Source organism: Rhinolophus sinicus, chromosome X (genome assembly GCF_036562045.2).
Source record: "Rhinolophus sinicus isolate RSC01 chromosome X, ASM3656204v1, whole genome shotgun sequence".
In the NCBI taxonomy this organism is placed as follows: Eukaryota; Metazoa; Chordata; class Mammalia; order Chiroptera; family Rhinolophidae; genus Rhinolophus; species Rhinolophus sinicus.
Genome location: NC_133768.1, coordinates 116,820,408 through 116,848,368, shown reverse-complemented (window position 1 = coordinate 116,848,368; position 27,961 = coordinate 116,820,408). Strand labels below are relative to the sequence as shown.

Below are 27,961 nucleotides of genomic sequence, written 5' to 3'. Positions count from 1 at the left end.
TAGCACTGTATGCATAACAATGTTATGCATACCTTAATGAAAAGGACCTTTTTTCTAAGAGTGCTCACCATCATCTGAGCCTTCAATGAGTCATAATCTTTTTGCTGGTGGACACTCTGCCTTGATGTCGATCAAAATGCAGCATCTGCAAAGTGTAACAAAGTGCAATAAAACAAGGTGTGCCTTACTGTGGGTAGTCCCAAAGAATATGGCATGGTCCATACCCTATCCCCTAGAGTGCTTAGTATCAAGAGCAAAATCAGAAGTATGGGAGGAGGTGTGCATCTCTCTCTTTCTCTCTCTGTAAAATGATGAAACTATAGAAAATTAGTATAACTCTATAAGATGTGATTGTAAAGTAATAAAATGGCTTCCAAAAGGTACAGCTTAAACTTAATTTATTACTTTCTAGCCATAATAGTTATTTGTGAAGTGTTCAGAATTAACCATGAAAGACTAATGTGGGAGGACACCATAGATAGAGTGAGTTTTAAATAAACTTTCGAAGGAGAATGGCAGTCAAGGTTGAGAGAGGAGAGAGGAGAGCCCTCTTGAGTTGATAGGCACCATGGTGGTTTGAGACGCAATGAACTTTGAAGGCTGAAAGAGCCAGCTTGCTACCAGTAGTGATGAAATGTGGAGGCAGTGACTTGCACTTGGAAGGAGCTTTTTGATGTTCTCAACAGATTTAGGTTGAAGGACTTGCAGAATTTTGTCTTTCTTTTCTTCCTCAGACCTCTGCCCTATGAAGCACTCACGCAGCTGATAGATGAGGCCAGTGAAGGGGACATGAACATTTCAATCCTGACACAGGTGAGCAGAGTTATAAAGCCTAATCTGCTGATTGATATTTTAAAGTTTGTTTACAGTTGACCTGGCAACTGACCACCGAATGGGCCTTGTGGGACGTGCACCGTAATGTTGGTCTCTATCCATTCTGCACACAGGAAATACTGGTATATCTAGCCATGTATATGCGAACTCAGCCTGGCCTCTTTGCCGAAATGTTTCGACTTCGAATTGGTCTGATCATTCAAGTTATGGCGACAGAACTGGCCCAGTCCCTTCGGTGCTCAGGTATTCAACTTAGGAAGTATTTTAGGCAGAATTCACTTTTAATGTAAGTCTACTGAGTTTGGGATCAGGAGGGAAAGAAAGCTAAACCTTTTTATCAGTAGCTCAGAAGCTGCATATAGCAATCTTGTTCACACTTTGTATAATTCTGCTCTACAGCTTCAAAGAGAATAGGAACCTCGTGTCCAGAAACCACCTCAAGCTGGATGTAAGCTCCAGATCACTAGGAGTTAGGAGGCATGTAGCAATGGGGAGTGCAGAGCCCCCAAGTGGCGGAGTTTCACAACTTAACTCTGTCGAGGCTCCTATTCTCTTCGACGCTGTTGAGCAGAATTATATAAAGTGTGAAGGGGGCAAAAGGGGACCCCCATGGCATGACTGTTTTTTCCATTGGGATTTGTCTTATTTCAACAATGGCAGAAGAATGGAGATAGAGATTGCAAACTAAAATAAAACCACAATTGCAAAACTCAGTTTTAGCCATTTTTTTCAGTTAAATTTTCCTAAAAGGTTTTTAACTGAGCTGTGAACAAGTGCCTAAATTTATTGATTTGAGTCTAACTTAAATTATATGAGACAATTAATATTATATTTAAGTAACCTCTTAAAGGAAGAGAGCCAATGATTATTTTATACTGACCATATGCCAAACACCGTGCTTTTTGCTTTATATCTACACACATTATCACATTTACTCCTTACAACAACCCTCTGGAGAAAGTATTTTTGTCCCACTTTTACCAGTGAGGAAACAGTCTCAGAGAGGTTAAAAAACTTGCCCAAAGTTATACAGCTCGTAAATAGTGGAAATTGAGTGCAGATTGGCCTGATTCCAGATGATGTCCGGTTTAGCGCATTGTCATGGATTAAATGCACTACATATACATAGTCTCTAGCTGTGGTATCAAGGGATGTTTTATGGGGGTCTGATTATTCAATGAGGGATGAACCCCCAAACATTGTTCACGTTTTCTTAATGACCTGTTATGGATCTTTTTTCCTGTGCATTCATCAAAAGCATAGCTATTTATTTCTTATAGGATAAACTCAAGATCCCCGGGTCTGATATTCAAGGCCCTCAAAGGCCCTCAACAGTCTGTCCTCTACCTCCTACTTCAACAGTCTTCCCACTAATTTTACACACCCCTCATTGGGCACTTAGTATAGCCATGTTTTATTGTTGTTTATCTTGTTTACATGTCCAATCTCTCCCAAGCAATTAGTCAGTCTCTCAAGGTCAAGTACCATGTTTGTACTAACATTGTTTAAAATCACGACCTACATGTAGGAAACTCTTAATAAGTGTCTAATGTTGATGAACAAGTTCAAGTTATCCTCTTGATGTTCTTTGTGATTTCATATCTATTCTCTTTTAAGTCTCTGTATTTCCAGACGGAGAAGTTTTCATAATCATAGTCCATCTGCAGATATATATTCATTGCCTTTCTGACTGGCTTCCAATTCTGTGGTTCTCCTTTTATCCTCCCCACCATCAAATAAAGGTTCTACTGAGTACCCTAATGGTGTGGAGGAGGGCGAAGAAGAAATCAGGAACCTGGTCAATCTAGGAACTAGACAGTTGTCCTTAAATGACTAAAACTCTATTGCAGGATCAATAGCTAGGTAGTATGGTGCTAGAAATTCAGTTTGTAATTCTATTCTTCTAATCATGTGGCTCAAAAGGTCTAAGAAAGAAAGAAATAGAGAAAAATAGGGTGGGGATGGCAGGCCAGTTAGAGACCTCTCTGCCCTAACATCTCTGCTAACTAGCCGAAGAAGCCACAGATGGCCTGATGAATCTCAGTCCTTCTGCCATGAAGAACCTCCTGCATCACATTCTCAGTGGCAAGGAGTTCGGGGTAGAACGAAGCGGTAAGAGTGAATAACTGCGTTTTCATTGTAGAGTGTTTTTTTAAGTGTCTTGTTGATTTTCAACTGTTTTTCTTTTATCAGAGGAACCTTCCCCCCAAAATAAATAGAGCCCCAATATATGAAACAGTTAAAAGCAAAGCTGTCTTCTGGAACAAGATTTGGAAACTACTATATGTCTCATTCTTTTTCCTTAAATGGTAATATCAACTAAGTGGATTACCATCAGATAGTTTTGTTTCGAACTGTTTTAGCCATTCCCTTAAATTATCCTAAGTGTAAGTCTCTACTTTAGGACAACAAACAACCCACATCATGTGAAACTTTCTTGTATTCCAATTGGCAATAATTTAGTGGCACTTACAGTGGTGTGTGTGTGTGTGCCCATGTGTGCGTATGTGTGTGTCTAGCTGCTCCGCTACATCTGATGTATCCTTTCACCTTTAAATTCAAATACATCTAGGGGCCCACCACAAATTAATCTTCCACCTGCACTTGGTGGTCGGCCGTGGTATTTGGTATCTAGTACCTAAAACACCAGAGCAAATGAAAAGGCTTCTCTCTCATGCTCAACTTCTAGGCTTAGGAGAACTAAATATTCATATATATGTGTTAGCTGGATGGATACCAGACCTTAGAGTAGTAAAGCAAAGTTATAACACAGTGTTCCTCAAGCCTTACTGTGCAGCTGGGGGGCTTGCTAAAGTGCAGGCTTTGATTCGGGAGCTGTGGAATGGGACCTGAGAGTCCACTAACAAGCTCCTCGGTGATAGTGACGCTCCTGGTCCATGGTGCACACTTGGAATAGCAAGGCTATAGTTGTTTGTTTTATTAACGTAAAAGCCTTCTAAATGTGGCGTTTAAAAAAATTGGAACCTGATTATACTCTCTGTCTTTGGTGTGTCATGCTATGTAGTGCGCCCCAGTGATTCAAATACCAGCCCTGCTATTTCTATCCACGAAATTGGTGCTGTCGGAGCAACTAAAACTGAACGAACTGGGATCACGCAGTTAAAAAGTGAGATAAAGCAGGTAAGATACTTCTTGGGAGATTAGCTGAGGTATTGACATGTTTAAGAACATTTTTTTGGAATCAGATTGTTGGGATTATGGATTTTGTTTCATATTCAAGTTTAATTTGAGCTATATGTTTTCCAGGTGGAATTTCATAGACTATCTATGTCAACTGAGAGTCAGGTGAAAGAACTAGGGTCCTTTAAATTTAACGTAGTTTAACCTGCCTTTCATTCTACATAACATGCATGAGCTCATGGCCTTTGTACAAATAAGATGACAAGCCATAGACGAGCTTGTTTGATTCTCCTTTACAGAAATCATTTTGTCGCTAGCTTTCCTTTTTCTGGACCAAACTATTTTGCTCATTTTGGAGAAAAGTCATTTGTTTCTGATAGCAAGAGATTAAAATCCGGAGTTCCTCTTGTTATGATTAACATGTCATTTTGGAATTAATTTTCTTTATGAAACTAGACTTAGATTTCTTAGTTTTAAGAACAGATACTAGAGAGAATACAAGATTAAGTGAGGGTCTTTTTTGAAAATCTGTTTTCAGGTATTGTCCTGAAATTACATTTTTATCATTGTCTCGATAGAGGCGTATGAAAAGTGTTGTGGACACACAGAGGACAGGCATTTAAATTAGCCTGGGAGTTGGTGGGAGTCAACAAACACCACATTGTAGTCTCTTACTCACTTTTCCCTACAGATGAAAGTAGATGACTTATTGGTTATACAAAGAAATAGTTAACACCAACTTCCAAGGCTTCTTGCAGAACTCTGGGAAATCGTGGGATTTTAAAGTCTAAGTTGAGAAGATACTAATTTGGTCTCTCCCAGAAATTTTTATGAAAAGCTTAAAACTCCTCTTCCTGCTTTCAAAATAGACTTATGGTAGTTTTGCACTATTAAATCTCATCCAGAAGAGGGGAGGCAAGATAGAAATTCTTTTTAGGAGTCCATTTAGGAAAAGAACAAGCCAATGCTTAAAGTTTAATTTGAAGTAAACTTAATTTGAGTACACTTTTCAGCCACCCTTTCACGTTTATATCATACCAGGGAATAAACATGGACCTTGTGATAGAAAAATGTTCACTCTACAGGTTTTTCCCCAGATATAATTTGGATAATCAGAACATTTTCCTATCTGAAAAGTGAAAGAACTACATTTCCTACTGAAGAGTTAAACTGACTGACGTTGGTTGGTAAACAATTCTTGTTTTGGTTGTAAGATTGTATATAGTCACACAATATCACTTACAAGTTCATTATATATTTAGAACTTGAAGTCCATGTTCCCAGCTACCATATTTCCCCAAAAATAAGACCTAGCCGGACCATCAGCTCCAATGCGTATTTTGGAGCAAAACTTAATATAAGACTCGGTATTATATTATATAATACCGGGTATTATATTTATACTTATATTATATTGTATTGTATTATATTGTATTTTATAGACCTGGTATTATATTACTATATTACATTATTATATTTTATAAGAACGGGTCTTATATTAATTTTTGCTCCAAAAACACATTAGAGCTAATGGTCCAGCTAGGTCTTATTTTCAGGGAAACACGGTAGATTAATAGGCTATTAAGGACTTGACCAGCTATATATCATTTCTTTTTTGTTTTACACTTTCACTACCTATAGGAGTCAGAGAAAGCCAAAATCATTAAGACTAATTTAGACAACTGAGAGACCTAAATTTTCATTCCTTTTTTGTTTCCACATATTGATTTCCATCCTCACCTGCCTGTCTGGTATTTTGTATTGTTTTAAGCCCTTTTCCCTACCACTCACTAGTGCCCCCTTTTCTGATTATGGAAAAATATTTTTAAGGTAGTTTTATTTATTTTACCCTTTACTATGACTTCTACAGTAAGGTTATTTCATCAGCTTTTTTAATGATAGCATGCTGGCTAGTTACTCGAATTGTTGTAATTTTACTGTATTAATAACTTACAGACATAAATATTGGTTGCTTTGCCTCATGTCTTTTAAAATTATATTTTCTCACTTTTTTTTCCTATAGTCCAATGGTGGCCATACACTGGGTGTCGATTTGATGTCACCGTCTTTTCTGGTAACTGCTGTTATTTTGTATTATATACCATTCACAAGTGCTTTGAATATCCTGTTATATAAATCATGACATACACTGATTGAAAAGAAAATGAATTATGAACTAAAATAAATATAAATCAACTTCATGTATAGGAGTGAAATCTTTCCATTTCATTCCCAAAAAGGCAAGAAGGGGGGTTCAAACTCCTACCTCTTTTCCATTTCAGAAAGCAAAATTCAGTTTCATAAGTATTTGTTAAGTATCTGATATTCATTTATTCTTTAACTAATATAATTAATCACATGCCTTCTGTGCACCAGGCACTGTACTAGACAGCCTCAGCATCCCCTGGGAACTTCTTAGAAATGTAAAATCTTGGTCCCCACCCAAGGCCTACTGAATCAGAGAGATTTCTAGGTGATTCTCATGCACTTTTGACAACCACTGGGTTAGCTATTCTTCTGATGGTTAATTCATATAGTACATATTAAATGGGTGCCAATTTCATGCCATGCACTGGAAATACAATAGCGCCCTCATGAAGCTTACAGTTTTGGAAGACTGATCTCTGGTTAAATTTCCTTGGTTTAAATCAATGATTCATAATGGTCTATGATTTCAAATTTCTTAGGCTGAAGAGATTAAGGCCAGATGACATTAGGCCAGTGACAATCAAACAAAAAATGGAAAACTATTTGAAAACAATCTTGATATTTCTGTTGACCATAACCAAATACCCTGTAATGAATTAACAGAGTGAGATATGGCCAACTCCGTCACATTCACATTAATAAAGGAGAACAGAGGCATAGAAGAAAAGTTAATCTAAAAACTCAAAATTATCGATATTTGGTTTTGTAAAATAGTCTGAATACACTTTATGGGTTGACCCCACTATCAGCAGCTTAGGGTCTTTTTTTTAAAATTAAAATCGATTGAGGTGACAATGGTTAGTAAAATTACTTGGGTTTCAAGTGTACAATTCTGTAATACATCATCTATATATTCTCTTGTGTGTTCACCACCCAGAATCAGTTCTCCTTCCATCACCATATATTTGATCCCCCTTACCTTCATCTACTATCCCCCACCCCCCTTACCCTCTGGTAACCACTAAGCTATTGTCTGTGTCTATGAGTTTTTGTTTCTCATTTGTTTGTCTTGTTCTTTTGTTGTTTTTGGTTCATAGACCACATATCATTGAAATCATATGGTTCTCTGCTTTTTCTGTCTGACTTGTTTTGCTTAGCATTATAATCTCAAGATCCATCCATGTTGTTACAAATGGCAGTATTTCATCCTTTCTTATGGCAGAGTAGTATTCCATTGTGTGTATATATACCATGTCTTCTTTATCCATTCATCTACTGAAGGACACTTTGGTTGTTTCCATGTCTTGGCCACCGTAAATAAAGCTGCAATGAACATCGGAGCACACATATCTTTACAGATAAATGTTTTCAGATTTTTGGGGAAGATACCCAGGAGAGGGATTGCTGGATCATATGGTAATTCTATTCTTAATTTTTTGAGGAACCTCCACACTGCCTTCCATAACGGCTGCACCAGTCTGCATTCCCACCAACAGTGTATGAGGGTTCCTTTTTCTCCACAGCCTCTCCAGCACTTGTTACTATTTGTCTTGTTGATGATAGCCATTCTGACTGGGGTGAGGTGATATCTCATTGTGGTTTTTATGTGCATTTCTCTGATGGTTAGTGATGCTGAGCATTTTTTCATATATCTGTTGGCCATTTGTATGTCTTCTTGGGAGAAGTGTGTTCAGGTCCTTCGCTTGTATCCCATAATTTTTTTTTATTGGGGGAGGGGAACAGGACTTTATTGGGGAACAGTGTGTACTTCCAGGCCTTTTTTCCAAGTCAAGTTGTTGTCCTTTCAATCTTAGTTGTGGAGGGTGCCGTTCAGCTTCAAGTTGTTGTCCTTTCAGTCTTAGTTGCGGAGGGCACAGCTCAGCTCCAGGTCCAGTTCCTGTTTCTAGTTGCAGGGGGCTTAGCCCACCATCCCTTGCAGGACTCCAACTGGCAACCTTGTGGTTGAGAGGACGCACTCCAACCAACTGAGCCACCCCAGAGCTCAGCGGCAGCTCAGCTCAAGGTGCCGTGTTCAATCTTAGTTGCAGGGGGCGCTGCCCACCATCCCTTGCAGGACTCGAGGAGTTGAACCGGCAACCTTGTGGTTGAGAGCCCACTGGCCCATGTGGGAATCGAACCGGCAGCCTTCGGAGTTAGGAGCATGGAGCTCTAACCGCCTGAGCCACCGGGCCGGCCCCCATAATTTTTGATATGTTGGGTTTTCATTAATCTCAGAGTGTTTTGTAATTTTCCTTGGATTTCTTCCCTAACCCACTGGTTATTTAGGGGTGTGTTGTCTAATTAGCACATATTTATAAATTTCCTTCCCAAATTTATTTCCCAAATTTCCTTCTGTTAATTGATTTCTACCCTGTTTCCCCAAAAATAAGACCTAGCCGGACAATCAGCTCTAATGTGTCTTTTGGAGCAAAAATTAATGTAAGTCCCAGTATTACATTATATTTATTATATTTATTATATTCATTGTATTTATTGTATTTATTGTATTATATTAGACCCAGTCTTATAGTAAAATAAGACTGGGTCTTATGTTAATGTTTGCTCCAAAAGACGCATTAGAGCTGATTGTCTGGCTAGGTCTTACTGAAACACAGTAATTTCATGTCATTGTAGTCAGAGAACATACTTTCTCTGGTTTCAATTCTTTTAAATTGATTGAGGCCTGTGTTATAGCCCATGAGAGCCACAAACTAAGTCATAGACCAGCTAGAAGTTTAACAGAGAACCAGAGAAAGACAGCTAAAAACCTTTCATGTCATCAGTATTTTTATTGCTCTTCATATGTACCACTAGATTGCTTTCTAAAAGGATTGCACTAGTTTACATTGCTGCTAGCTACTCATAAGTCTACTAGCTTCACTGTAACCAGTTTTTCTTGGGTGTTACACTTAATATGTGGTAGAATTCTGCAGAATGGGTTTCTTATTCACTGTGGTATAATACTTTATCAGAGAAACAGAGATAACTTTTGATTCGTATTCTTTTCTCTCCTTTTTTTTCCTCCCAAGTCACCTGGAACCTCTATGACTCTAAGTAGTGGCTCCTTTACTAGTGCATGTGATGAACAGACATTTAAAGATAATCGTCAAGGTCAGTGGCAACGCCGAAGAAGGTTGGATGGTGCACTGAACAGAGTCCCAATTGGATTTTATCAAAAAGTATGGAAAGTTTTGCAGAAGGTGAGCATACACATTGCAGATGTCTCTTTATTTTCTGCTTTGAAATCCTCATTCTTCTTGGCTGAAATATGATACGCCCATGACATCACAGCAATTATAGATGTCATAGCCTTGTATGGACAAAACCTAGAAGAAAACATAAAAACGAAACAGTTAATTTGTTATTTTGACATTACTGATAATTCAGTCTCTTTCGACTGTTGTTCTTATGATGTTGTTTATAAATTAGATTTCAAAAATCATCACTTCTCTGCTTTCGGCCACAGTTGGACATTGTGGGACATTGTGATACATTTGCTGCTAATCAAATGAGTTTGGTGATAAAGAGCTCATGTTCTTTGTAGCTATTGTAGAGTGGAAATGTTATTTGTAGCAGTGTGCTGTTGATAACCAAATGTCACTGTAGTCAAACAACTGTGGCATTAGGGAGTTTGTATAAGAAGCCCTTACCCATATTTTTTCCTGGATGAAAACTACTAAATACGTGCAAAGTCATAATGATGTTAATAGTCCAAATAGTGTGTTGATGTGACCAATTTTGTTTTTCTTTCAAAGGCTTAGTTTGCCAAAGACGTTTAAGGGGACATCACACCGTTATGATTGTGACAGATGTAGAAGGTCAAGAAGACCCTTTCCTCTTTCATAGGTCTCATTTGTAGTGTCTTAGGTGGCACTTTTTGCTTCATTGCCCTTGGCAAGAACCTGAAGAATACTTCATCCAGGACTTCCAAACCTTTAGTTATGTTTCTCCCCTTGGCACATGAATATTCTTCCGGGGACAGAATCAGGTGATCTTTTGGAAAGGTGGAAGTTGATTCCTCAGACTATCAGCTCCGGCAGTCTTCCGTTCACACAGTGCCTTCCATCTGCCTTCTATAGCACAGTGCTGACAGATATGCACTCTGTCCTGTTATGCCTGGGTTACAGCAATTCAATTTCACCAAGGTGTTTAATCTGTAGTTAGCTATAATGCAAGCCCAAAATGTGTAATGATAAAGGTGTAAAACCACAGGCTGTGAGAATATAAAAGAAGGAACATTTCAGTCTGAATAGGAAGATTGGATGTTTTGTGGCAGAATCAAAACCTGGACTTGGAATCCTGGTCTGAGAGGGAAAACAAATGCCCTGTTTTTTCATTCCATTCTTCTCAGAGTATAAATGTAACATAATCACTTTGCATATATATTTGAAGGCTGGTAATTCTCTGTACGAAGACTGTTATTTGTCATAAGGAACATGGGACGGAAGTGTTGATAAACCTATTGGATTGAAATCTTTATCTGGTTTAATATATAATGTCTTGGCTTTATTTAAAACCTAAAATGGCAAGTCATTAATTGCCATTGCTTTTTAACAACTGAGTTAACGGTGAGGGGGAAGATGAAATATCATTCATTCATAAAGTGTGTCTTGAGCATCTGCTGTGGACTAAGCAAAGAAGAAAACAGATCACAGTCTCTGACCTTGTGGAAATTACATGCTATGAGGGAGAGACAAACAATTAATAACAAACATAATAAGTAAATTATACAGGATGTTAAAAGAGGACAAGTACTACAGGAGCAGAACAGCAGGGTGAAGGGTTCAGGAGTGCTGATGGGGAATGCTTAACTAGAAAGTTGGGTGTCCTGTAGTCCAACCCTGCTTGTTGCCACAGTCATCATAACCCCTTGGCAAGGACACTTGAGTTGTGGGGTCTTTCACTGGCCTGTGTCTCCTTGCAGCCTCCCAGTTATCAGCATATCGTTGGTGACAACATGTTTTTGCTGTTTTGCAGTGTCATGGACTTTCTGTGGAAGGTTTTGTTCTTCCTTCTTCAACCACTAGAGAGGTAAGATTCTGTGTCTTTCACATTTATGTGACTGATAGTTCTCTGGCTAAAGTATTTCACTGATCACTTTTCACAATAGTAGATCTGTGTTTTTGTAAATGAACTGAACATGAAATGCATTTCAAGAAAGGAGAAAGTGTTTTAAAAATAGAACAGGAATATTAGAGAATAATTAGGCATTATGTTAATTATATAGGGACAGTTTCTTTTTAATGGTTTATCAAGCGTGGCTGATTTATGTCACTGTTGCCAGAGTTGGCGAGGGTAGACAAGATAGAAACATGTTGCCATAGACAACAGACATAGACTGTCATGTGCTTTCGTGTTTTGCTTTTTGCCCAATCGCATGGAAATTTTAAAGAAATAGCTTTTATGCAAAATCGACAAAGGATCTAGAATTAGAAAGCTAGGACTAGTAAGATTGTACGTAAGTAGATTGGATAGTACATAGAAAATTCTTGAAAATATTGGAATTGTTACAGAGAATGACTGGAGAGGCGGGTACAGAAAGCTAATGCTTCAGAGCTTCACTCTTGCCTATAGACCAATTTTCTAGTAAAGAACACTATCCTCCATTTGTCTTTTTCAGCCCTTAAGCAAGATTAAAATGTTAATGGAATTAATACATACTTGAATGGTACATTTAAGACTCTTCAAAGTGCCTTCACACATTCTTTCATTTGACCTTTAACAGAACTATGTGAGATAGCTAGGATGGGATTCTAGTTCCTGATTTACAGATAAGAAAACAAATTTAGACAGATGAATTCTCCAAGGTCATAGAACTAGTAACTGACAAAGACAGGACTTGAACCCAGGTCTTTAGACTCCAAATCTACATTGCCACCCTAAGCTATACACTCACTACAATTTTACCGAAAATTATGTCTCAGTCCCCTTGACCCAAAGTCTATTTCTGGGAGTTCATCCTAACGAAATAATTCAACAGAGGGAAAAAAAGCCCTACGTGTGTGTTTATAGCAGCATTAGTCCCAAGCATAAAACTGGAAGTAACCTAAACGTGGGAATGGTTGTGTAAATAGTGGCATTGACACTTTTGTGACTCTCGGTAGGCATTGCGAGATTGCCTTCCCAAAAGACTGGGCCAACTTCTTCAGTTACTTTAAAGGGGGCTGAAGCAGCCTCTTGGCTACACTGCTTTTACTGCCTCCTGGATGATGGGCTCTTCGGAAGTGATTTTCTTTTTCTCTGTCACAGATGACTCCAGGAGAGATTAAATTCTCTGTTCATGTGGAGTCTGTCCTAAACCGTGTACCTCAGCCAGAGTACCGCCAGCTTCTGGTTGAAGCCATCCTTGTCCTCACCATGATGGCGGATATTGAAATTCATAGTATCGGAAGCATCATTGCTGTGGAAAAAATTGTGCATATTGCCAATGACTTGTTCCTTCAAGAACAGGTAGGCAAACCTGTTGTTTTCTGTAAGGGGGGCGTCTGACGCTCACCTGACTGCATTCAGAGCTTCTCATGAGGCCAAAGTCATTTTCTTGTGCCCTCTTCCTCAAAGTTCTTTTCTGGGCCCCCTTTGTAGTAACTCTGAGCTCTGTTTGCAAAGGCAGTAGGCTGCGAGGTGACCCCTGTCTTTCACCATGTGTTTTGTGGTTGTGTTAGATGATAAAATTGCATGGAACTCAGGAGGCTTTTATACGCTTTTCATTATATTTCAAATTTCTTATCATGCTACTTTTTGTAGTAATAAGAAACTCTTGGATATCATATCCTTTCTGGGCTATGAAGGAAACTAGAAGGTTTGTGTTTTTACTTTAGTTTTCTTTTGCTTTTGCTACTTACCTATAGGAAAATGTCAAAGTGAAACTTTTTTTTTAATTTGTAAGAGTTTATTTGAGCCAAACTGACGACAATAGCCAGGAAGCAAAGTGTCAACAGATTGAGAAAATACTCCCAAAGTGAAACTTTTAATTCTACATTTTTCTCATTTTTCTAATAAATCTTCTTCCAGGAAATCAACCCCATTTTAAAAATGTAAACTATTTATTGAAAGCTTTCCAAATGTTTCCTAAATTAAATGTGGGAACATAAGGCGCTGTTGTCAGTAGGAAAATTTCCAAAGCAGGTAATAGGTGTTTCATTCTATTAGGTAGGCACTGTGGGGCGATGCAGAAGAAATGAAAAGTATCCAGGATTTTCTAGGCAGTCCTAATTTTAAATATTCTGGATTGCAGTTGGTCAGTCCAGGTATCAGAAAATGGGATCCCTTTTAGACATAGACTCTAACTTGGAAAGCTTATGGTCTATTTGAATTAAGTCAGCTTAGAGAGAAATCATGTCCAAACACAAGAAAAAACAATCACAGCTGAAATCAGCAGTAAGTCTCAGACCAGAGCACCTCAAGGGTGATTTCTAAGTCTCAACATTTGCATTTTCATAGGCACAGCTCATTTAATTAACAATTATATTTAGCTCTTAAAAATTCTAAACACTGAATACTTTTAAAATAATTTCATATGATTTGGGGATCCAGTGGAGAATTCATGTTTAGAAACTCACATTCACCGCTTTGTGCCGAACCCTGAGCCCTTCCTGGCTAACCAGCCTAAGATGCAGCATGTTGGTGATGGGGAGCAGGCACTGAGTGATCTTAGTGAAGAGCTGAATTAGTAGGAGTAGTAATTTTTCCTTTCCCCTGTGTTCTCCCACCCTTAAAAACCAAACAGAAAACCCTCGGCGCAGATGATACCATGCTGGCAAAGGATCCTGCGTCTGGCATCTGTACTCTTCTGTATGACAGCGCACCTAGTGGCAGGTTTGGCACCATGACCTACCTGTCCAAGGCAGCCGCCACCTACGTGCAAGAGTTCCTGCCACACAGCATCTGTGCCATGCAGTGAGGCCTTTGGGCAGCTGCTTGCTTCCTCCATTGATTGTGCATGAAAGTGATCACTCCCACCCTGTCCCATTCCAACCCATCACTCCCAAGAAGAGTAAACTTTCGTGATAAACTAACTGCTGTAGAAGAAGTGAGCCCTTGCCCGGGGCATATGCTCACCCAGGCACTGCACTGGGGGCTCACAAAAGTGCACCTGAGTTTTTGTTCTCTAGATTGGTTACAAACTTATGTTTCTAATTCTGTTTGGAGAGCAGGTGTGAACAATAACTTGTTCCTAAAGTTTGGTCTTTCTTCTGTGAATGAGTGGTGGGTACTTTGGGACATGATTTCAAGTGAGCAAAACCCTGAATTCTTGCGTTTTAGGCTGCTGTAACTGGAAATCTGTATTCTAAGTGCCTTTTCTTAGGAAGAGAGAGTAGCAGTTTGTGGCTTTCTTGTTTGCTCACATGTTGCCTCACGCTGAGTGATGAACTCCTTTCTGTGTAGGATTCCTGTCTCAGCTTTTGCCTGTTCTGTATCTGCCCCTTTGGTGAAACACAAAAAATTGCAAGTACAGTGTGTCTACTTCAGGATTGTGTATTAACACTTGAAATCACTTTTTATAAAGATTGCTGGTACTTAGAGCTGTATTTGTAGCAGAAAATGCAGAATAACCCAGAGAAATGCAGCCAGGAGCCCAAGTGCAGAGAGGAAGGGGGCAGAAGAGAAGATACCTGGGAGCAAAGAGGGCATCAGAGGTGGGCAGTGCCATGCTGCTGGCACACCACACCGACAATGACTGAAGCCTCTGTCTTTCTTCCCCACTGCTCAGCTGGCCCCTGCCTCAGCCTCACTCACTACTACTTTGTGCAGTTGTGGGCACTCTGCCCTCATGACGTCATCTACTCCTGATTACCTCCAAGTACCATGACACTGGGCATTAAGGCTTCCACATATGCATTTGAGAGGCACACATTCAGTCCATAGCACTTTCCTTCTCCTGATTTATGTGTAGGCTTTACGAATTTCCCGGTTTGCACTCAGAGAACTTCCTACTTCAACCCCTTCCTTTCCCTCAGGTTTTTCTCCAAGAATGGGGATGGAGATGGGGGACTCTCTACATAATTCTTACGGAACCAGTGACAGTCTTATGAGTAGATGTGAATAAGTGGGCATGGCAGAAATAAGTGGTAGAAAACAGATGGTAGAAACAAAGAGAGGATGGCCAGCCTTCTCCATGCCTCTCTTAGAGCAAATGGAAACAGTAAGTAGCTTTCTGCTTCCAGGATTTTCTGGTCACTTATAAAGGTAATTTCCAACCTGTTCTGAAACTTGGTCTTTGCACTGGCTGCACGTATACCCCAGCCACAGGTAATGAGTACATCTGGGGTGCAGAGGTGAAAGCACTGCCTAAGGTGACACCACCGACGGCGGCATTTCTCTGGGTTTATTACGAAGCTGTCCATCACGGTGCTCCCCATGTGCTAGTTCACTTTTAAAGCAGCTTTTTAGAAAACTCGATTTGTATTTTACTCATTTTAAGCATGTCATACTAAAAGACACATTGGATTTTTTTTAAAAGCACTGATGTTTTGAAAATAGAATAAAACATTACAATTTCCAATTAAATCATATCTGGTGCCAATGTGTAAAACTCAATATGTGTTTTTGTGGTGGAGTTTATTTTATGGCTCTATTGTATATACTCTAATTATACAGTACAGTCAAGGCTCGTTAATTGGGTCAAAGTAGGATAGGACTCATACATCATACATTATATAATATGTTATATATGTCAAGAAATGCAGTTTTATTGTTCAAATACATAGCCGCTCAAAGCAGGCACACTAAATTCAGTTGGATTCATTGAGTCTTTGCGGCATCTGTTCCGATGAACGAGTAAGACTGATTTTTACAGGGAATTGTATGCAGCTGGTGGGACGAAAGTCATTCTCAGCCACAGCTCCCAAAACCTCTACCATGCCTTTTGCACTTACCAAACACCTAGTACCAGCACTAACGTGGGGAGATACCCTGTTTTCCACATTTAGGCCTCATTTCCTATTAAACTCAAGTAACCGCAGGTTGTTTGCCCAGGACAGTAACCATTTATGCCTGTTGTCCTGGCCTAATAATAGTACTCTCTGTCACTCTCGAAAGTGTCCCAGTTTGGAAGATATGGTCACCCTATATTTAGCAGAAGTCTGATTTCTTTTAAGGCCTAAAAGCCAAGGCCCTGTTCTCAGACCGCAGGTAGTACGCATGCACTAGTAGTGTGGGGTTGAGGACAACAACGGGGGGACTCCCCAAAATTAAGGACTGTTTAGCATAAGAGGTCTTAAAGAAGAACCGATATTTGAGTGCTTACCAAATGCCAGGTATTGTTATACGGGCACTTGGCATGAGCTGAGGCACTGAGCGTTCAAGCAAATTGTCTGAAATCAAACAGCTAGTAGGTGGCGGAGCTGGGATTTGAGCCCAAGCAATCTGACTGTAGAGTTCACATTCTCAACACAACACTCCCCAAGGAAAAGACATTAGGAAGCGTCGTGAAAACAAGGGGTTAGTCTGTTCAGTACAGTTGAGGTATCAGTAGGCAGATTGTAAAATGCACAAAAGAAGGGGGACCAGAGGGAGAGGTGCCTTTTTAATGCGTTTCCTTTTCCTTCTGCCTGCTTCTGCCAGTAAGTGAGGGCAGGAGAGGTCACCAGAAGAAGTGGCACAGCCAGGATTCAACCTACTTCCTCTGACCTCACGTCCTCTGACCGCAAACCCAGTGTTTTGGGGAGGGCCGTATTAGGCAGGTGGAAAATTGAGGTTAGGGGCGTGTGGCATGGTTTGTACCCTCTTGATCATGAGCAAGGGTCCACTCTCTCTGTGAGATCTGCTGCCAATTTCAGAGCCTTGTGCAACAATTTATCTTTCTCCATAGTTGAATCATCTTGCTACATTGTGTGCCAAATGAGGATACTGTTTGCAGTTTGAAAGCAATGAATGCTCATGGGTCCAAGTGTTCAGCTACCTATCTATTGCTAGATCTGAAAGAACACCTAGAAGAATCTATTTTCATGTCATCTGATTAGAGTCCACACTTTAGGGTATCCGTTGGCCAGCCTGTACCCTGCTGTCTCCCTTCCACTGCCTGTCCATGAAGGTCCAGCACAAGTCTCGTGTCCTGCTTCTATTGCCCACCCATCATGATCTGGCCTTTCGGTCCACCCTGACAGCTCCAGAGACTCCTTCCCTCTGTCTACAAACACGTGCATTTCTCTCTTGTCCTGAAATACATTCCTGGGCTCTGACATCCCCCCGGGCTGATACACTAACTCCTTCCTTTCACAGTCCCATTTCTTCAAGGAGGAAGCTACACTTGAGAGTATTGGCTTCGCTTCTTAACCCCTTGCCATCTGGCTTCCTCACCTACCTCCCATGGATCCACAGGTGAGGTTCCTGACTCGTCGCGAGGTTATCACAGTCTGCGGGTGCACAGACCTCTCAGGCCGCACTAACCCCCGAAGTGCACACTGGAGGTAGGTGTATAGAGATTTATTGTAGGGAAGACAGTCGCTCTCCACCAATGCAGAGACACTGTCTCCGCTCCTCCTCTGCCCCCACACTCCGCTCTACCCTCGGGCTGGGGCGAGAGGAGGACACAACATGGGAGGGCATGAGACCCTCCCCTGGAGGATTAAAGAACCTGGGGCATTTTTAGAAATAGCTACATAATGTTTTTAACCACTTTGAAACACACAGCAACTTGAATATTTCAAAGTAAATCTCAAAAATATCTATTTACAGTACAGTAAGAGGGGCTTGTGCAAACGACAGAAAGGGGGACAGTCAGTCCTGCTGAACTGAGCTGTGCCGGCAACAGGATGATATACCACTAACACTGGACCAGGTGTACCTATGAAACCTATGAAAGGGGAGGAGCCAGGAGTGGGGAGTCCAGGAGGGAACCCTTGTATTTAAGAAGGGGGCTGCCACCTTCTGCAGGCTCGCTCATCCAGGCCTCAGGTGGCTTCTGCTCTCCCAGCAGCTGTCCTTGAGGGGGTCCAGCTCAGAGAGGCCCTTGTCCTTCTGAGTGGATTTCCAGCATCTGCTCACACTCCACCTTGGCCAGAAAGAGTTCAAAGGAGACCATCGTCACCTGGAGGGTCTCCACGAACTCGGAGCTTGTATGCAGTCCCCACTTGGGCATGTACCCCTGTCAGGATGGCTCGGATGTCCTCTTCCAGGAACATAGACCTGACGTAATAAATGTAGGGCCCATGAAGGTCTTGATGCTTCGGAATTCCTTCCTCCATGGCGAGAGGAGAGCAATGTCCCTGGTTTGCAGCCAGTGGAAGGCACCGTGCAAACCCACAGGCTGCAGGAGCTCACAGAACTGCATCAGCCGGAATTGGTTGTGCAGGCCAAGCAAGGTCGAGGCTGCCCCCGCAGGTACGCATTGTTGCCAAGCCGCTGCTGGCTGGTGGTGCTGTCCACTTTGCCCTCATGGAATTGCCCATACCTCCAGAATAGGGCATCCTTATGTTTTGTATCAATTGAACTGGGTTCCCCCATCCGATCCAGGCATGGGGAGCTACCTTATCTCTTCCTCGGCGTCTGGGTTAGAGGCAAGGACAGCCAAGGGAAGCGAGGAGCAGCGGCCACAGCCAGGCCTCTAGTCTTTCAATAGCTCATCTCCCTACACAACACTGCTGTAGAAATCTTTTTTTTTTTTTTTTTTTTAAGATTTCTGTTTAAATGTCTCCCCATTTCCCACAGGATCAAATCTGTTATCTTTAGTCTGACATTCAAAACCCTTCATGATCCAGTCACTTCAACTAGACTAGAAATATTCTTTTTGTTTTTGCTTATGTTGTTCATTATAGTCTGCGTGCCCTCCCCTGGCTCCCATGTTCCCCAAGTAAAATCCCGTCCATCTGCTAAGACCCTCTCCAATGCCACTGAATAAGATTCCCAGTTGCACTGAGTAAGTACGGACCAGTTGTTAAGTACTTAATGCTTATTTACTAAGCAATCTAAGCAGCCTACATTCATTATCTGACTCTATATGGCAGATTTTTTTGTATATTTGTGAGATCTCTACAAGAATGCAAATTCCCTGAGAGCAGAGATCAGATTATAATTCAGCTTGAGGACTGAATCCTCAGCTGTTCTGTACCCTTAGTTGATGTCGGATAAATGTTGAATGAGTGACTAAATGATTACACAGCTTTCAAGTAGTTGCTATGGGAAGATATAAAAGAAGCATGAGAACTTACATTTTAGTTAAAGAACAAATCACAATTAAAAAGAACATTTCTGGAATAGTAAGTATTGAGGGGATACTAAATGGAGTGTTGAACAAAGTTAGATTTAACAGAGTTATCCTGGAGGAACCAGGTTTATATAGTAAAGGGAACATTCAAATGCTTCATTGTCAGGCAGACAGACCTGGTTTTGAATTCCTGCTTTTCTGTTTGTTAAGAGTGTGACTTTGAACTCTTAGAGAGTTATTTTCTCTCTCTAAAGTGCATCTGTAAAATGGGCATATGACAACGTCCTTCATAGAACTGTTGCAAGGATGAAATGAAATAATATATGCCAGTGCATATCACAATGCTCAATACCGTAGAGTAAAAAAGGAAGGTCAATTTTAAAGAAGGTAAGGAGATTGGCCAGTTTGCTTCAGTACATAAGGTCCCTTAGGAACCTGGGAATACTGGTGGTAATTCTGAAACTGCTTCAGGATGCTCTTTTAATGTGGACCATCACATGAAACCTAAAATCTTTTTCTAACAAAAGCAAAGGGAGGGAGGGAAGAGGATATGCTTGCACACGAATTTTCAAGCAGTAATTTGACATCATTGCTTGATTGGAACCTACCAAGCAATTTCCAGAGTAGCAGCCAGCCTCTTGGAATGGTGCCATCGGTTTGGCCAGAGTAAATTATTGTTAACTCTTACACGAACATGGTAAGAGTTCCTGAAAAGCAATACACCGAAATTGTGGCACAGAATTTACTATGCAAACTTTTCAAATCTTTTGTAGCATTAGTTGGCCCCCCACCAAGAATTCCCTCTGAGGGAGCTGGATGGTGCTGTTGGTGGCAACACTGTGTCTGCCGTTAACTGTTTCTGTGGGTGTATTTTCAGATTGAGATAATTCATAATGAGCTGAGGCTTTTTTTTTTTTTTTTTTTTACCGCTAAAACTCAAATTCGCGGCTATTTTAGTAATTAGCCCCGGTTCTTCCGCTACTCAAAGCCCTCGAAACTACATCTCCCAGCATGCTCTGAAGCTGTCTGACCTCATCTCAAATGGCCCCGTAGGGCAACAAGGATGGTTAGTTTTGACCGTGCTTATTTGTGCCATAAAATATCCATCCTAACTGGCAGTTACTTGGGCTTTTATACCTGCCGATCTCCCGTTTTTGAACTGTGCTCACTAAATGAAGGGGTTCTGGACTGGGAAGGCTCGTGCATTCCTTCAATTGGATGGGGAACGGGGCCAGTGTCTCCGGCGATCTCGAGGAGGGAATGTTGACCAGGGAGCACCGTTGCGGCCGATCACAGGAGCAGGAACCGGAGCCCGGGCTGAGACCGAAAACGGCCAGATCCGGACGGTGGCTCCGGAACGGCTGGAAGTGGAAGATGGAGGAGCCGGAGGAACCTGCGGACAGTGGGCAGTCGCTGCCCCCAGTTTACATCTATAGTCCCGAGTATGTCAGCATGTGCGACTCCCTGGCCAAAGTCCCCAAACGGGTAAGACGTTGGGCTGAAAGACCGCGGGCTTTGGGGTGGGGGTGGAGGCCGATGGACCGGAGGGCTTTAGGAAGCCGGAGGCGAAGGGGAGGCTGGGCTGGGGGCACCTACGGCAGACATTTGGGCAGCTGTACCAGGTGATGGAGGAAGTGCTCCCTTCCAGTTTCCGACAGGCAGCGTTTATCGGCGCGGCGCCCCAGCGGCCAGGTTGGGGCGGGGGAGGGGATGGCACTGACGGTTTGATGTGTCTACTGCAAAGGGACCCTTGAAGCAGAAGCTGTGGGAGAAAAGTGTCCCGCTGCCTCTGGCCAGCCGCGTAGCACGCGCCTGAGCGATTTAGATACTTTGTATCTATGTTGTCTAAAGTGCACTGTAACTGTTCCTCCCTTTGTTCAGGATGGTGAGAAGTCGACGGAATTTCTCTGAATCAAGCATTTAAAAGACTGTTTTCTCCTCTTTTTCTTTTTTCTGATGTTCTTAGGCTAGTATGGTACATTCTTTGATTGAAGCATATGCCCTGCATAAGCAGATGAGGTAAGTGATCGCTGGTGAACCCAGGTGTTCCTAGTGGAAATTGCATGATTCACAGTGGGCCTATTTAGTGGGAGAATGGTGCTTCTTTTAAAGCTTTTGGTGATTCACAGCGTTGATAATTTACCTGGAACCCAGTGAAGGCTCTTGAAGAATTAAGAAAACTTGAAAAAACTGCACAAAGCACATGAGAACTATTAGAACCAAGACTTTCTTGCTGAGAGGGAAAGTACCCTAGGGATAGGTGCTTGTGGAGGTTTTGAGGACATACATTTGGGCCCTAAAACCTGTCTGATAGAAAAAGGTGTTCAACTAGGAGGTGTTCTGGTTTGCAGTCTTTCCCTAAGCCACATCTGAGGGTGTGGGTTCAGCTTCAGCCATTTCCACACCCCATCACTACCACCAAACTTTGGAGACAAGTCAAGACCAAAGAAAACTCCTGTGACCAGGCCAAAACTCAACACAGAGCTAAGTGCTTCTTTAAAAAAATGAACTAGCTGTTTGTCGTTATGAGTAACTATTATAATCCCACCACTTGTAGGATTATTTATGGCATTTTCTAGCCAAAGAGGTGAGTTTGATTATGCCTGCTAGGGTGGTATGCTTCATTTATCTCCCAAAAGATAGTTTAATGGGCTTTCAAATTTTATCCTTATTAGTAACAAAATCAGTTATTGAGTACCCTCTTTAGGAATGTTTTTCAATCATTTTTTAAACCCGTATGTTTGATAAACATAAAAGCTACATGCTTTCCATTAAAGTTGTTTGACATTTAAAAAAATGACTTTAACACCAACGACAAAGCAAAACTGTCATATCACCAGGAGGCCCGAAGAATCTGGAGGTGGATAACTATCATTATTATTAATGTTAAAGGATACAAAAGGCAACCCAAAACCTAAAAATGTCTGTATTTGGGAGACAGGTCCACCCATATGATTAAATCCAAACTTGGATTCACTGTCTGAGATGAGATGTATCTATCTAATCTATAGATATGACATAAGACATGTTTTCTCAAAGAAGGAGCAAGAATCAAATCCTCGGATCTCAGCTATAGGTTAGAGGTGCTAAGGCCTGTCGTAGTCTCTGAGTCACTCCTGTTTGTCACTTCATGTGAGGAGCTGCTTGGGAGCTCAAATCGTTCCCCTCCTCTCCTTCCTCTCAGAGGCAGATAGCAGGGACCAAACGTGGAAACTTTTATGTTTTGGCTTGCCTTTTGTGTCCTTTAACATTAATAATAATGACAGTTACCCACAAAGCATTTTCATATATCTTATCATTTAATCTTCACATAAATTCCATAAGCTCTCCCCACTTTACAGATGAGAAAAACAAACTACAGAAGAGTCTCCTTACCTGAGCTTATAGAGCTGATGAGTACAGACTTAGGACAAGAATGCAGTTCTCTGTCTCCACTTTCAAAATTCGTAACACTGTAGCTGCCTGTGAAAGTAAGAATATAGCTGAAAGGATCATATGGCCCAATCAGGAATGATTCAATGGTTTTTCATTGTAGGGACAGAGCCCCAGAGAGCAGTTTCCAGGCTCTCGACCTCACATGGAAAGGTGCTGGCTCGGGTAGTAGATGGCCATCATCTGTAACTAGTTGGCCATCAGCTGTTACCGGTTAGCCATTAGCCACTAATATAACTGCCGTGGTTATGCTAGCAAGCGCGGATTGTGGCTGGCAGGTTGGTTGGGCAGTTGGGTGGTTGGTTGGCAGAGAAGCGGACGGCAGATTGCAGGTAGAAAGTGCGGTTAGCAAGCGGATTGTGGGTTGCGGATCCGTGTTGATCCTACTTCCTGTGTTGCCCGGCCGGCCGCCAGTGAGTCTGGGGTGCAGGAAGACCCCTCATTGGGGTACTGGCGGATGTTTGCTTTTGTGACTCGACCAGCCGCCAGTGAGAATATAGTGGTATGACTCCCCTATCTATGGCTCCGTGGGTGGTCCTTTTTGGCCTCACCATGTCCTGTGTTCTGGTGTGGGGAGCGGGAGCTGAGACCCTGCATGACAGTCATGAAAGTCGTAACTTGAAGTTCATTTTGTCCAATACCTGATTAATTCCCTTAGATATAAATACTTTTTTTAATCTATCATGTTTCCCCAAAAATAAGACCTAGCCAATCAGCTCTAATGCATCTTTTGGAGCAAAAGTTAATATAAGACCCAGTCTTATTTTACTATGATATAAGACTGGGTCTAATATAATATAATATCGGGCCTTATATTAATTTTTGCTCCAAAAGATGCATTAGAGCTGATTGTCCGGCTTGGTCTTATTTTCAGGGAGACATGGTACCTACACACTCCAGGGAAACTCTCCTGTCAGCCCATGAATGGAGTCATTACTCAGATGTGAAGGACGGAAGAGTGTATAGTGCAGAACAAGCTTATCAGTTTGGCCCCTGGAAGCCGGAGTTGTATTTTCTGCCCAGATTACTGCCTCCTGCTTCCAGCTTCTGGCATACTCTGGGTGTGACTCACTCACCTCTTTGTTCTCTGTTATTATTAGAATAGTTAAGCCCAAAGTGGCCTCCATGGAGGAGATGGCGACCTTCCACACCGATGCCTATCTGCAGCATCTCCAGAAGGTCAGCCAAGAAGGAGATGACGATCATCCGGACTCCATCGAATATGGGCTAGGTAAAGTCATTACTGGGCAATGGTGGCAGACAGACAACGTGCATGATGCTCTTTAATACTTTTAAATGAAGAACTAATGCCTTCACCACAATCTTAATCTCTCAGTTTAGCCACATAGATCTCACTTAACAAGCAAACCATATGACTTGAGCAAAACTGAATGATGGAGCAGGTGGAGGACAATCTTTCGATTGCTTAGGCCCTAATAGCCGTGCCCATATGGGGTCTGGCTGTATGTATGCCGACTTTACATTTTAACTTGACCACAAATTTTTGTTCTGGTTTTCTACTTTCTCATAAACAGCTGCATTTAAAAAATTGGAAGTGGCCAATAGTATAATCTAGAGAAACAGCATGGTTTAGTAGAAGAACACTGGACTGGGGTGGGGCTCAAGAGACCTGGGACCCAGGCCTGGCTCTGTGTGGGCATGCGTAAGACATCTACTCTCAGACCTCAGTTTCTGCATCTATAGGATGTGATGAGTTAATCTTGAAATTTAGCCTTTCTAGCTCTAACGTTTTCTTTTTTCCCCTCCTCCTTCCTCCTCCCCTCCCCACTCCGGTTCAAGCCGTTGTTTCTCAGTCTAGTTGTGTAGAACACAGCTCCCTGGCCCATGCTGGTATTATGAGCCTTGTGCTCCCCCCAAGCTGAAGCAGTCGGTTGCTGGTCATTGGTCAGCCACTCACAGCAGCTCACGCTGGCTGCCAGCCACTCATGCTGGCTACTGGCCACTCGTGGCAGCACACAGCAGCCCACAGCAGCCCGCAGACACTCACAGCAGCCACGGCAGCTCTCACCAGCTGCAGGCTGCTCACAATGGCTGCCGGCCACTCATGGCAGCACACAGTGGCCCACGGCAGCACATGGAAGCTCACACCGACCTCTAGCTGCTTACGGCAGCCCAGCTCCAGGGAGAGCCATTGTTCACAATCTTAGCTTTAGAGGGCGCAGCTCACTGGCCCATGTGGGAATCAAACCAGTGACTTCGGCGTTAGGAGTCCGGTGCTCCAACTGCCTGAGCCACTGGGCCAGTCCTAGCTCTAACACTTTCAAGACTCCTTTCCCCAGCATTGGAGACATTTCTCTCATTTGGTGCCAGTGTTAGCGTAGTGGCTCATGGGTAGGTCACACCTCAATCTATGCCTCCTCACAGCATTCTGAACCCAATTCCAATGGGTGGAGGAGAGTTCCCCACAGCACCCAGCAATGCTTGTGACACCAGCTGGTGTCCTACAGTTCAGCTCAATTCTGACACCGTGTCCCTGGAGATGGCATCAGAGTCTACAGATAAAGGGCTTAGTCCCTTAAGACAGCCCTCCACTTCAGATGCCAATCACAAGGCCAGTTGTCACCTGTGCTTCTGACTGACCAGCTACAAATCACAAGTTCCCACAGCCCCTTCCTTGGGTCGATTAATTTGCTAGAACAGCTCACAGAACTCAAGAAACCTGTTTGCTCTCTAATTACCCGATAATTATACAGTTGACCCTTGAACAACACAGATTTAAACTGTATGGGTCCACTTAATGGGTATACGTGGATTTTCTTCAATAAATACTGTAAGTGTATGTCTAGTCCTTATGGTTTTCTTAATAACTTTTTTTCTCTGGCTTACGTTCCCGTAAGACTACAGTATATAATACATATACAAAATATGTGTTAATCGATTGTTTCTATTATTGGTAAGGTTTTCCATTCAAGGGTAGGCTATTAATAGTTAAGTTTGGGGGTAGTCAAAAGTTATACACGGATTTTCAAGTGTGCAGCATGGGGGTCGGCACCCCTAACCTCAGCATTGTTCAGGCGTCAACCGTAAAAGGCTCTAACTCAGAAAGAGCCAGATGGAAGAGATGCACAGGGCAAGGTGTGGGGAAACGGCACGGAGCTTCCATGCCCTCTCCAGGGGCACCACTCTCCCCAATTCTCTATGTGTCCATCAACCTGGAAGCTCTCCAGACCCTCTCCTTTTGGGTTTTTATGGGGACTATTACATAGGCTTGGTTGATTAAATCATTGGCCAATTGGTGATTGAACTCAATTTCCAGCTCTTCTCCCCTCACAGAAGGTCAAGGGTAGGACTGATAGGTCCAACCCTCTAATCACATGGTTGGCTCCACTGGCCCCCACTCCCTATCCTTACAGTGCGGTACACTAGTCACCTCATTAACATAACAAAGACACCTTTATTGCTCCCATCGCTTAGGAAATTTCCAAGAGTTTTAAGATTTCTGTGCCAGAAACAAGGACAAAGACCAAATATGTAGTTATTATTATCAATCACAATATCGCACCTCTTCTTTCTCCAGTTCATCTTCTAACAAGCTCTTTTGATGTTTGCCCAAAGGTTATGACTGCCCAGCCACTGAAGGGATATTTGACTATGCAGCAGCTGTGGGAGGGGCTACAATCACAGCTGCCCAATGCCTGATTGATGGAATGTGCAAAGTAGCAATTAACTGGTCCGGAGGGTGGCATCATGCAAAGAAGTAAGAAAACGACTTTTCTGCTTTCTGCCTCTTTCCTTGAGTCCGTTTCTCAGTTATGTTAAAGGTTTGTGTTTATTGCATTGGCATTTATTGAGAGACTTGTTTATGTATTAGCACTTTACTAGACATTCTGAAGAGATGCAAGTGACGTAGAAGATGACACAATATAGCAGAAAGCACACTATTAAAAGTCAGGACCCTGAGCTCTATGCCTAGTTTTTCTGTAAATTTTACTAACTGACAACAGATTAACCTCTCTAGGCCTCAGTTTCTTCATCAGGAAAATGGACAGGGCGAAGGATATAACCAGACAATATCAAAATTCCTTTGTAGCTTTCTGGAAATCCCCCTGTCTTCAAAGGATTTGTGGTTTAGAAACATTAACAAAGCTAGAATAATTCGGGAGCAAAATCAGTTTGGCTACCAATTGAATACATGTATGAGCTAAAAAGATTTGGCAGTAGGGAGAAATTAATCACGGGAGCCTTGGCAGAGACGCATTTTCAAATAGGTGGACAAGTGATGAGAATAGATTTAAAACAAAAGACTGAAGAATCAAGAAGGAGGCTTGTGCTGCCATCTCTAAGGAAAGTGGTAGCCGCGTTAGGTGTCACCCTAAGGAAACAGCTATTTTTAGGTGGTGCTTGGAGCTAGAGGAAACGTCCTGGAGTTTTGTGTTAACATTTCAAACAGCTGTCGTCTGTCTGACAGAAAGCGCAGGGTCCTCATTCAGCATTTGGCGTCTTGCTTGATAGGTCTGTAGTATTTAATACATGTTGGAGAAGAAAGATTTTTAAAAGTTTGAATTAATAAACATGCTATAATTACCAATGCCTCATTCACACACGCATTGTTCTTACTATTGCCCATGACCTTGTTACTCTCCAGTGCTCTGGAGTCTGGAGAAAACAGCACTTTATTTTTCAGAATAAACCTTGAGCACAATTTCAGCATAAGCAGGTTAGGTAATAGTATGGAATTCTTTTCATCAAATCGACAGTTTAAAATCTACTGAGGTGAAGGAAGTACACTCCATCTTAAGCCAAGCATGGCTGCTTCTGGGCTGTGTGTACATGTGGGCGTACCTACTACACACCATTATTGTAACTATTTCAGACACCTTTCAGCTGACCCTACCTGGAAACAGACACACCTATGGTAAATATAAATTATAGAGAGTCTCTAAGGACTTCCCCCACTCAGGGAGTTCTTGGCACCTCTAGAACCTCTCTGCAGATGGACTGCAGTCATGTAGCCCACAAACTTACATCTAGCCAGTGTTTATCTATTATAATCACAATATTTCCCCATCCCCAAATACATATACAGATTCATATATGCCATTTATTCATTCAACATGCATTAACTGAGCACCTACTATATGGCAAGCATACGTTTATCATCACTAGTAAGCAGAGGTATAGAAATTGAAACATGGTATATTTTTTCTCCTAACAATTGAAAAAAAATCTTCGAAATATCCAGGCGCTGCCAAGATTATAGTGAAATTGGCACACTCTTTTTGAAGGCCGTGGAAATAAGTG

General features: G+C 41.9%; 2 protein-coding genes across 7 annotated transcripts in view; both read left to right on the top strand.

Annotated features, from left to right (window-relative positions):
• Positions 1–15,633, top strand: part of PHKA1 (phosphorylase kinase regulatory subunit alpha 1) — a 72,232-nt gene extending 56,599 nt beyond the window's left edge. For both annotated transcript variants that reach the window (XM_019747970.2, XM_019747972.2), the window contains 9 exons: positions 735–813; positions 948–1,077; positions 2,845–2,946; positions 3,860–3,975; positions 5,999–6,049; positions 9,153–9,323; positions 11,101–11,154; positions 12,373–12,573; positions 13,850–15,633. In XM_019747970.2, the coding sequence (XP_019603529.1) occupies positions 735–813; positions 948–1,077; positions 2,845–2,946; positions 3,860–3,975; positions 5,999–6,049; positions 9,153–9,323; positions 11,101–11,154; positions 12,373–12,573; positions 13,850–14,023 (1,078 nt within the window). In that variant the 3' untranslated portion in view covers positions 14,024–15,633. The remainder of the gene's footprint in view (positions 1–734; positions 814–947; positions 1,078–2,844; positions 2,947–3,859; positions 3,976–5,998; positions 6,050–9,152; positions 9,324–11,100; positions 11,155–12,372; positions 12,574–13,849) is intronic.
• A 4,668-nt stretch (positions 15,634–20,301) lies between these two features.
• Positions 20,302–27,961, top strand: part of HDAC8 (histone deacetylase 8) — a 184,670-nt gene continuing 177,010 nt past the window's right edge. For all 5 annotated transcript variants that reach the window (XM_019747973.2, XM_074323460.1, XM_074323459.1 and 2 more), the window contains exons 1-4: positions 20,302–20,752; positions 21,234–21,286; positions 23,800–23,930; positions 26,276–26,417. In XM_019747973.2, the coding sequence (XP_019603532.1) occupies positions 20,486–20,752; positions 21,234–21,286; positions 23,800–23,930; positions 26,276–26,417 (593 nt within the window). In that variant the 5' untranslated portion in view covers positions 20,302–20,485. The remainder of the gene's footprint in view (positions 20,753–21,233; positions 21,287–23,799; positions 23,931–26,275; positions 26,418–27,961) is intronic.